This window comes from Cariama cristata, unplaced genomic scaffold, assembly GCF_000690535.1.
Source record: "Cariama cristata isolate BGI_N322 unplaced genomic scaffold, ASM69053v1 scaffold6047, whole genome shotgun sequence".
Taxonomy (NCBI): domain Eukaryota; kingdom Metazoa; phylum Chordata; class Aves; order Cariamiformes; family Cariamidae; genus Cariama; species Cariama cristata.
In genome coordinates, this window is record NW_009628256.1 from 21395 (window position 1) to 32571 (window position 11177).

The 11177-nt window shown below is 42.6% G+C and overlaps 1 protein-coding gene across 1 annotated transcript in view; it reads right to left on the reverse strand.

Moving 5' to 3' along the window:
- Positions 1 to 196: 196 nt before the first annotated feature.
- CNOT10 (CCR4-NOT transcription complex, subunit 10) overlaps positions 197 to 11177 on the reverse strand; it is a 31574-nt gene continuing 20593 nt past the window's right edge. The window contains exons 14-19 of the mRNA XM_009704730.1: positions 6547 to 6660; positions 4364 to 4494; positions 3557 to 3592; positions 3319 to 3446; positions 1883 to 1958; positions 197 to 486 (exon numbers count right to left, since the gene is read on the reverse strand). Of these exons, the coding sequence (XP_009703032.1) occupies positions 332 to 486; positions 1883 to 1958; positions 3319 to 3446; positions 3557 to 3592; positions 4364 to 4494; positions 6547 to 6660 (640 nt within the window). The 3' untranslated portion in view covers positions 197 to 331. The remainder of the gene's footprint in view (positions 487 to 1882; positions 1959 to 3318; positions 3447 to 3556; positions 3593 to 4363; positions 4495 to 6546; positions 6661 to 11177) is intronic.

The following is an 11177-nucleotide window of genomic DNA, read 5'->3' on the forward strand; positions in this document are numbered from 1 at the left end:
ACTTTAGGTACGTGGGATTCGCCTTCCCAGCACCTCCCTCCTATATGTTCTCTTCTAAAAGAGCCAAATTACCAAAAAAGTGGTTAAACCAGTGTGTAAGTAAGTAAACTGCCACTCACCTTGAAAACACATACCAACCTGTCTTCCTTTAGGAAAGAACCTTTACAAACAGCTCCATGCATGCCTTTTTGTTTACATGTTTTATTAAAAATTTACATAAATGAACACACTCCAGCAATGGGGGTATGCAGGTGTCCTAGGTTAAAAAAGAATATACAAAATCCCAAGCCCTCCGTGGGCAGGGCAGGGCAGCAGCAGCCGAAGCACAGCCTCACTTCCTTTGAACCGTGGTGAAAGCTGGCATCTGAATGGGCTGGATCGAGTGGACTGGCTGGAAAACGGGCTTCTTCCGCATGTCGGAGAGTGTTTTCACAGAAGGGAGAAGCTGGTTTCTCTTGATGATCTGCAGTGCTAGGTGTGTGTTACCTACAAGACAACTTTTGATTAAAAAAAAAACAAACGAAAAAAGAGTACCTTTGTATGACTTTTATGTTCTCAGAGCAGAGCTGAGAAGCTGGCCCAGGCCCCGTACACCGGCCGTCTTCCTATTCAGCGACCTGCTGCCATGCATATGAAAAGCATTAGAGAAAAGTAAATTTGGAAAAAATAATATTGCTTGATTCAACCTCTTCTTAGCTGAAGACACCAAGCTTTTACCTGAGAGCTGGAAGATGCCAGAGCACCTTCTAAATTCCTGAGGGGCACCTCTTCTCTCTCCCAGCTGCATGGCGAGACTCCAGATCTCACACAAAATGCCCTCACGGTGCGATATTACAGACAGTAATGCAATGTCAAGGGGGCCTATCAAACATCTTTAAAAGAAGAAATCTGATTTTCAACTGTATGCATGGCCCATCAAATAACCACCAATATAAATGAAAAACTGACTCTTTGTTAAAAATAAAAACCTACAAAATCGTGGAGAAAAAACGCTAAGTTCTGAAAAGAACATTTCTCCCTCTTATCAAATACTTTTCTTTCACAACAGTTTTAGTTTCAGAAGACATAGAATAAAAAAATGTCTTTAGCTCCTTTTGGTTATATACTTAGAAGGGGGAGAGAGATGTAAATCCCACTTTCTACTCTCTTCTGCTCTGTACTTCGTTGCAGAAAGAAAGGTTTCCAAAATTCCAACTGCAAAACATCTTGACAACAAAAGCTCTGTAGAAGTCTCAATACAAACGCTCAAGTCCTCTGCCTGCCTGCAACCCAAGACAACTGGAGCAAGGGAAACAAGCACACCGAATGTTTCACAGCGCTAAGCCCCAAGGGGCACAGGTCCGCAACCACAACAGCTTCAACGGCAGAATTCAAGCCCAATCTTTCCAGTTTCCCATTATGTAGAGGTTTGGGTTTTTTTTTTCCCCATGCAAAGAGAGTGAACCCTTCAAAACGAAGATTTTGGAAGAGAGAGTTACCAATATTACAAGCTTTGCTGCAGAGGCCTTGACATGGCTTCTTTGGGGAACTTGGATTGCAGTTGTCTTTTAACGAAAAGCTTTTCAAGACCTCTTCATAGTATAAACCTCATCAAGAGTTTTACTGAGCCTACCCGAGACTGCTGATTTGTGCACAAAGTATAGAAGATTTCAGCTCAGAAGATGGAACGTTTAGGAAGTCTGAAGTGTGTAAGAGCAGGATGGCAGTAACCTATGGATATGAAGGTGCGGGTACACGGACCCATAGCAGTGTAAAACAGAGACGGGGCCTGAGGGCTACCATTCAAAACGCTGGCTCAACTCCATAAAGACTAGGAATGATGACTACCACCCTCCTCCCCTTGTATCCCAAATCAAGGTCGACAGAACATTTCAAAACTTACCGTTCTGTAATTCAAGATACACAGCCAGCAGAATAGCCTCTGGAGGGATCTCTTTGGGGTGGATCAGCGAAGCAGCCTTATTGAAAAAGAAGAGGGTGAGGAGAAAAAGTGCTCAACCGAAACATCCAGCTCAAAGAAAGTGTCCCGTGACAAGACTGTTACCGCCGTCTTCGCTAACAAAAACAAAGACAATGCATAAACTTAAGGTAAAATTTTCTTCAAATCACTACATCGGGTTTATGCGTGCAAGGAGAGACGGAAAGATTATCTGCATTGCAAGATCGTTTCACGCTAATTAGCAGCCCCATCTGCTGTATGCTCATGTTAATACCAATCTGTAACTCCTGGGCCAATCTACCATGGTTTCCTGGTGAGATAGGTGAAGAAAGTAACCTCCTCTGCTCCAAAGTTCAGAACACAAAGTTAGCAGGGATCGTTCTTTAGCTTTCCATAGACAAATATTTTTCAGCTGTGAAGTCAATGAATGTATTGTAGACGCAGAGACCAACTATACTTTACATCCACAGATGGCCTTGCGCTCCTTCAGGCTTTACGCGTGCGCTACAGAGCCCACCAAGCACCTGCCCAATCCTAACAAGTCTCAAAAGGAAGAAAGAGCAAGACAACTGCCTGAAGCAGTTGAGAACCTCACAGAATTTGAACCTGTTCACCTAGGCAACTACCATGAAGTAATCTGGAAGACTGCTCTTTCAGTTTGCAGCCCACAATGCGTTTGAGAAGTCTTCCTGACGGACAGGAGTGGCTGCAAAAAGAGATAAACATCATCGTTGGAAGAGATGGGTCCCAGCCGTCAGAAAGACCAAATGACGCAAGCTAAGTGAAAACAGAGTTTCAAAAGCGGTACTTGAGAATTCCTGGGACAAGAGGCAGGCAAGGAACATACCTCCAGCAGAACTGCAGTTTATGCTCGCAGCCCTCAAGTTAATAGCCTAGACGGCGAGTTATTATCTGATCAGAGAGAACAAAACTCAAGGCCCTCAAGAATTTTTTCCTCGAAAATGTAACAATTACAATTGCTATTGGACCATTAAAAAAAACCCAAACAAAACCAAACCAAACTTAGAAAAAATGAAAAGACTTCCTAGTCATATTCCACTGGTTTGATATGATCTAGGGGAAAAAAAACCCAACAAACCAAAAAACACACACACACACCCCCCAAAAAAAAGGAAAACAAAACCAAAACAATGCTTCCCGTAGTGGTACTGAACTATTTACACAAGTAAGAAATTTGGAATCCTTCATTTTATGTTACTGATAAGAGATTGGGTCATAAGGACAGAAGAGAGTCACCATGTCCGCAAAGTCTAAATAAACCCGGGCTATGAAATCACCAGGATTTGCTGTGATCTCAATGGCACTTTGAAGGAAGCCCGTTTGTCCCTAAAGCTGGTCTTGAGATTTATTTTTCATACCTGATGAAGACACTTTCGAGCTTTGTCGTATTCGCTCCTCAAACAGTAAGCACTTCCAAGGTTAAACAACATCATTGTTCGCGCAGATGTGACCGAACTGGGGTAACACTGGGGGGTCTGCTTGCCAGCTGCAATTAAAAAAAAAATAAAAAAAAAAATTCTTTTTTTCTTTACACTTTTAGTCCAAACTGGCCAAGTAAGTTCCTGTACTCTGCTGAAGACAGGGGCTGGTACTTACAAGATTCCATTGCCTCATTCTCTCCTTTGTCAGACCCTGCAAAGAAAAAAAACCCACAAAACCCATCACGTCCTGTGAGCTTTTTTAAAGTTTATTGCGAAAATAACACAAAGATAGAAATTTGCTTCTTTCTTCACGGTCTGAAGAAAGAGGGAAAATATAGCAGTTTGCTGAAAAAGTTTATGTCACTTAAGACTTCCCATCTGTAATGTTTTGCTTTTAGATATGCAGATGAGCACAGTGAAGTTTAATCTGCAGACACATCGCTGAAATCAGAGCTGCTGTAGATTTAACTATACAGACGGGCTCTGAAGTATTTTTCTGTTCCAGAATACACACTCCCAACTGGAAGCACTGCAAGACGATTAAGATACAGATTAACTAAGTTCTCCCCACTCCTCTCTCTTGCTAAATGCAGCAAGTAGACTTCACTGGTACTCCAAAGCCTGGTTTAGAGGCTAAAAAGCTGGAAGAGAAGGTACGAAGTGCAAACTTAACCGTAATTGCACATTTAACAAAAGCAGCTTTCAAAAGTTACCTTCAAACAAGCCAGAATGCTACAATATACAGTTCTGTTTATGTTACAGAATTAGCCACTGCAAAGGAATGACAAATGTGCAAAAGACAAACCAAACACAAAGCTGGAACTAAAGCCAGGAAAACAAAAACACTGCAACAGCAAACCCCCAAACCACCTACGGTCTTACAACAAGAAGTCTTAATCGTCATTAGATTCGTATATAGAAAGTTACAGCAGGAAGGCAGCTGAAAGCATAACCAGTTCTAATGAAGCGTGGATTCATTAACCTTGATCCTGCTCATTTGAAGAGATCCCGAGGGAAACATCAGTGACGTTCTCGGGGTTCAAGTGAGTGATGGCATCAGATATTCTGTCTAGAGAGATGAGAGCTTCTGCTGCGTACAAATGCCCGAGAAACCTACAACAGCAAAGGGTTAGGGACAAATGTCAGCGTAACAACCCCCACGATTTGTTAGGTAAGACAAACTGAATGCAGTTTGCAACGCGAGCACATGAAAACTGTTACTTGAAACACGGGCATGGAAGTTAGCTTGCTTATAAAGTATTGTCATAGTAGCCAGTTCTGTCATTTACTGCTTTTAGGCGCTAATGTTGGGGAAAAAATCTGCACCTGAGTAATGACAATTCATTCATGCACAGGAATTGCCATTCCAGAAAGACAGTACCCTGGTACGGCCCTATCTCAGAAAATTAAAAAAGGAATCCTTACAAAAACACCCCAGGATACGGACACATCTATAACTTGAGGTGTTAAGTGACTTTACATTCAATAAAAATCAAACTAATTCTGTAAGATAGCTGCATTTCTAAGGAGAGGAATTATAGAGGCTGTCCATGGGGCACAAACACCTTTCCAACCGCAGGTTTCGCAAAAGAATTAAGCAAGAATCAAGCACCTCTCCTATGCAAACAGGCTGGGAGAGTTGGGGTTGTTCAGCCTGGAGAAGAGAAGGCTCCAGGCAGACCTTAGAGCAGCCTTCCAGTACCTAAAGGGGCCGACAAGAAAGCTGGGGAGGGACTTTGTACAAGGGCACGGAGTGACAGGACGAGGGGCAATGGCTTTGAACTGGAAGAGGGAAAACTCAGATTAGATAAAAGGGAGATATTTTTCACTGGTGACGGTGATGAGGCAGTGGCACAGGCTGCCCAGAGCAGCTGTGGCTGCCCCATCCCTGGAAGTGTTCAAGGCCAGGTTGGATGGGGCTGTGAGCGACCTGCTCTGGTGGAAGGTGTCCCTGCCTGTGGCAGGAGGGTTGGAACTGGATGGTCTGTAAGGTCCCTTCCAACCAAACATTTCTATGATTTTAAGTCTGATGTTTGACACTTGTAGTTCAGCTCAGCTAATCAGCAGCTTTCCTTTTTCAAGTTGGGAACAGAAGGAATCCTGTTGATCAGGAACACAGCTAGTTTGCAAATATTTAATCTGAAACAAAAGTTGAACAAAAAACTTCATGCTTGTTCTTTGTGCAAAAAAACTGCCATCTAGCATTTCTTGCATTATATCATGGTAACACCGTCTTCACAAAATTATGTGTTACCTTGCAAACTCCTCTAAAACTTTGCCTATACAATGATTCTGCAAAAAGATGGGCTTCTGCAGTAGTCTGAAGCATGAGAGCCAAAGAATTTAATTGGCATGGACCATTTTAGAGCATGCTGCCAGCATATAAAAATAAGCACAAGTTAGCTTTCTTTCCACAAGTACATTACCAGTTTTGAAAAATATTACTGCCAGAAAAACCTCTGCTATATTTTATCCTGTGTATGACATAGGAATTAAATGCACAAACAAGGTCAGAAGGATAGGGCTAAAGCTGCCTTTTTTAAAATTTGGAGAGATGTATGAGAACTGGTGGGTAGAAATCGTCGAATGAGCTTTGAATAACCTTCCAAAAAATACAGTGCCAAATGAGAACCGAAAAAGAGAAAGTGAAGAACGGAACCTGTATAAGCAATAGTAGCAGGTGAAGTGAGAGTCCTCCAAACCCAAGGTCTGGTACCCTACTGACTGAGCAAACCTTCCCCTCCCAGGCTGGAGTTTCATAAGGAAACTTTCAGCAGCGGATGAGGTTTGGGCTGACGTTGCCAACCCCTGAGCTGCTTGTTCCTGCCCCTTGTGCTGTGCCAAGAGGAAGATGCGCAGCCCCCCAGTGAATCGGGACAGAGACCTGACCGTCCTGCCACCGCATGGGACCCAGAGCTGAACAAATAGCAACAAAAGCAGCGATAGATTCCGAATTACATAGAATTCGTACATAAAGGAGGGGACTCACATTCCTGTGTGTCAATGAACATTTAGTCAGGGCTTCAACAAGAACAGGAGCGGGCCAAGCAATTCTTTGCATCAGATACAGAACTGGTAAGCAGCTACAGAGATTGGAAGCTTCAACTCACAACTCTCCAGCAAAAAGCAGGGCTTAGAAAGAAGAAATGACCACATCAGACTTACTTAAGAGACCCCGACAGCTTTGGTTGCTGAAGAAGTTTATCTGCGTGATTCAACGCCATAAGGTTATCACCCAAAGCCAGAGCCACGTAAGCGCTACACGCAAGTATTGAGCACCTGGAGGGAAAAAGAAAAAAAAAAAAAAAAAAAGAAAAAAAGGGAGGGAAAGACAATATGTTAAATGGAGAATTCTGTGATTCCAAATGCAGCTGTTAAATTTCTTTCTTGTTAAGTGCTGAAGAAATAAATCATAAACTTTCAGTGGTGTCTTGGCGTCACACTATGAAGTAAAGGAGCTAGTGGTTCGTTACCTGTGGCCCCAATCGCTTTCTCTGAATTAGGAGATAAATGCATTGTGTTCTACCAGTATAAACCAAGGACCACCACAGTGTGTGTGCTCAGTAAGATTTTGCAATTCTGACCATAAATAACATATTAAAAAAAGATGGACGTCCCCACACGTGTCATTTTTCTCATGGACAGTTTTCCCTTTCTCACTCTCTTTTTATTCGTTTTGCCTTGGACTCTCATTGGCACTTCCCTGCCCTCCCCTTCTGCTGCAGCAAAGGGTGGCAGATTTGCAGATTTCTCTAAGATACAACCTACAGACACATAGTAGCAATCAATTAAGTTGTAATATATGTCACTCTTGGTATGGTACAATGTTTGCACACAGGGAGACGATAAACACTGGAGAATTTGGCGTTCCCACTTTTGTGTTCAATCGAGAGCTGTAACCTGCCACCAAGACTCCGATTGATCCGTGGCATTTTGTTGCTGTCACAGACTTTCTGATCTTTCCAAACCCACAAAATCTCTGACAGTTCCTGTAATGAAATCTGAACTACTCGCATCTTCCAGCTTCAAACAATAACCCCACGTTGGGATGCCATCATTAGGCCAAGCTTCACACTTGGTAACAACTTCCCACCCCTCCTCCCCAAACACAGCACTTGGGCGACATTTTCCACTTCGTAAGACATCGCTTGGCTGTGAGCACGGACTCTGTCCTCCTCCAGGGAGGAAGGACGGATCCTCTTAGTGGGGTCTCACGTTGGGAGAAGAGCCTTCGACTCTCCCACCGGTAGCTGGGCTATGACCACATCAACCTTCTGGCAACTGTCAAGCCCACTTTCAGTCCAGCAGTAAGTCATGTAATTCGTGGCAGGACCTGGGGTGCCTTTATTCCCCTTTCCCAGGAGGCATGCTCCTTAATTACGCACAAGCAGAGTAAGAAACTTCTCCAGCGTTTCTCCCTACCCCCCCACTTCCTCTCCTCCGTGCCCAGATGTCACATCAAATCTGAACACATACAAAAGCTTGCGAGAGGGAGAGGGAAGCTTCCCCAGCTCAAGTCTCAAACCTAAAATATTTCTGAAAGGTTGCAACTGGGGAGGGGGAGGGAATGGGGGGAAAAAAAAAAAGTCTGTAATAGCAGCCTGCTTCTAACTAGCCTCTTTTCCCCTCTGCCTCAAGGAAGCACAGCTTTTAAACCAGCAGAGATGCTAAGTGTCACCAGCTCCATACCCTTAGACACAAGTCAAGGCCTGCGGAGTTGGTTGCTACCGTCCTTTATATTGATACCTGTCTTCTATTTCCCACAACTTTTTTAAAGCCTATTTTTATTTCTGAAAATGTAAATTCAAACCCAAGATGCGCTCCAATTGCGTAACAGCGAAGACCAGCAACACTGAGACCTACCCCTCTGCTCTAAGGACTCGTCGCTGTTTTAAGCGGTGTGAAAACTGGCGAGATTCTTCAGCAACAGCCCTCTAAAGAGGAGGAAAATATTCAGGTTTTCTTCCCTGCAGTACTTCTTGTGCACTTGGATCCATTGTTGAGCCGGCTAAACCAAACGCTCAGGAGAGCTGACAGCTAACCGGAGCAGAAGAATTGCAGCACAAGGGAAAAGACAAACTAGTTTTTCACCCCGGTCAGGATTCTGACAAAACTCCACAGGTCGCCTTTGAGCACGGCAGACTTCCAGCATCACCGAGCCTCCGCATGCCCTAAATAAAACTGCCTTTGCACTAGGAAAAAGGAAAATGTTTTTTTAAACTGCCAGATTATGTCAAACAGCCTCTTGTGTAGGTCTAGGCAACAAGATTTGTCAGCCCACACCGACTGCGAGTTTACAAAACCCAAACTCCACATCTGACTTGGCTTATTTCTCAGGCAAAGGGCGAGCCAGAGCAAATCCAGTTCTTCAAAACTTACTATGAAGGCACCAAAAATGGCACTTCTAAACCATTCAGAGAACATCACTAATCTGAAATTATTTCAAATAGCTAACTAAGCACAACAGCGGATATAAACTATCTACTTTTTACGTTTCAATGCCGGCAAAATAATCCAAAATATTAAGAAATACAGAATGCAGATGGTGCTTACTCAATGGGGAAATTCAGCACGAGCAAAGGGGAGATGGGGGAGAACTACACGGCGGCCGAGAGTGAGGAAGAAGCGAGTGAAACAGCTACGGGTGATAATCATTAGTAAGCTTCCAGCATTGTGACAGGGCCAAACAGACCACTGCAACCTTTACATGGATAAATGAGGCAAAACTGGGTAGATGTGGAGAAGAGACAAGGTATATCGGTGGGCAATGGTGGTCCTTACAGTATTACCTGTGAAATTATTAGCAATGTCGGTGATGCTCCTATACAATACTAGGGTATGCGCACCTCAGAAATACATAAGTAAATCAAATAAATAAAGCATAACGATGGACTGGAGATGGCCAACGCAAGAGTCAAAAGAAAGGAAAATTAAAAAAAAAGGGTAAAATTGGATCACATGCCTTACAGCAAGAGCTTGCAGGTCAAATCTATTCAGGACAAAGCCAGTGATCAAACCATTCCTTTATCTCTAGCTGCTTTGAAGGGGAAAATTAACATTCTCACACAAAGTCGTTCAATCTAGGGAGAAAAAGGCTACAACAAGGTCTGTTGCTGTCCATCTCAACTTTTACAATAAAATTCACAAAATTTTCCAAATGTAGCACTGTGGTCTACCAGAACTCCTTTACTCTTGATGTATCCCAACAGTCCTGGGTCGCTCTGGCATGCTGCAACGTACCACAGACTGAGAGCAGAGGAGAACGGGCTCCTCGGAGGATGAGAAGCAGCGAGGAGCAAAACTGTTTAGAAGAAACTCAGGAGAAGACTTGGGAGTTTCTACCTCCTGTGCATAAATTCTTAGGAACATTTGATGTCCTCAGACTTCTGCTTGTTGCTTTTAAAAGCTTGCAACTGAATTACTGCTTATTATGCGAAGAGTCTGCTCAACTCATTTGTGCACAAGTACCAAACAATACATATGACACATAAGCCTTTTTCATTTTCAAGAACTATTTAGGGGCAAAGTCAGTCAGTCATTTTAAACTTTTATTAGGATGTACAACTGTACAAAATCATGCAAAAAAAGAATTTAAGTTGCCCATTTCAGTTCTAGAAGCAATACAGGTTTTTTGTAACGGTGACAAACTGAATTGAACAGACACCTGTTCCTCAGGATAATCCTTGCCAACATTCAGAATTTTTTTCTTAATTTTCCCTGACTAGACAAGAATTTTAATTTTCTCACTTAGCTCCTTAGTGAGCAACACTACAGGAATATACTAACAATCGAGTGTAACGTATTTTGCTTTCCACAGCTATTGGCAGAAACTTAGAAATAGCTTTAGCAGCATCATTCTCTAGGGATGTCTAGCCCTCTGGATTTAACCACCAAAGCAGGTATTGCAAAAAAATAAATCAATGCTTTTCCTTTCCTTACATGATGTTCTTTACCACAAGCAGTGTAATTCTTGCCAAACTGGTAAGTTTTTCCTGACACGTTGTCCGTTTTCATCAGCAGATAACAACAGCTGATTGTGAAAGAGAAGACTATCTATTAAAAAAAACCCCAAACCCACATTGTGACACCGTGTAATTTTGACATGTGGCAGCCACATTTTCAAGTCAGGAGGAAAAAAAAAAAACGAACAACCAAAACAAAACCAAACCCCACAACCAACCCACATCGCTGTTTTTAACCCAGTGCTTTCTATTTTGAGTAGCATACTGTTGTACCACCTCAGAATAAATAATCAAGGTCTCAGTAATGTCTCCTCACAGATTCCTGCTAAATTGCTTTTAAACGAATACAAGCAGATTTGCTACACACAGCGGAGCAAAGTAAAGGTTAAACTGGTCATTATAAAACACAGGTTACCTGGGGTTAGGCTAGACCAGAGTGTTTACCCAAGAGTTTAAGTGGGAAATTACTGTATGCTTTGTCCATAATGGAAACTTAAAACAGATTTCTTTTTTCTGAACAGGTGCAAGCTTTACAGTAGGAGAGATTTTCAATGGGCTGGCAGTCACCTGAAATAATTAACATTGCCAGCAAATTATAATCGTGTCGGGGAAAAGTAAAGAGGTTTCAGATAACATGATACTTATTTAGACACATGGGAGTTATTTTGTTTGGAGAGCACTCAGACTGCTGAAGAAGTAGTTTAAGGATCTTTGAGAACACAAAGAAGTCTGCAGTCAGATTTTACCTATGTTCTTCCATGGCGAGGAAGTCAAACGCCTGGACAGAGGCAATCTTTCTTTCTATTTTATGCAAACTATGGATTTACTCCTGCT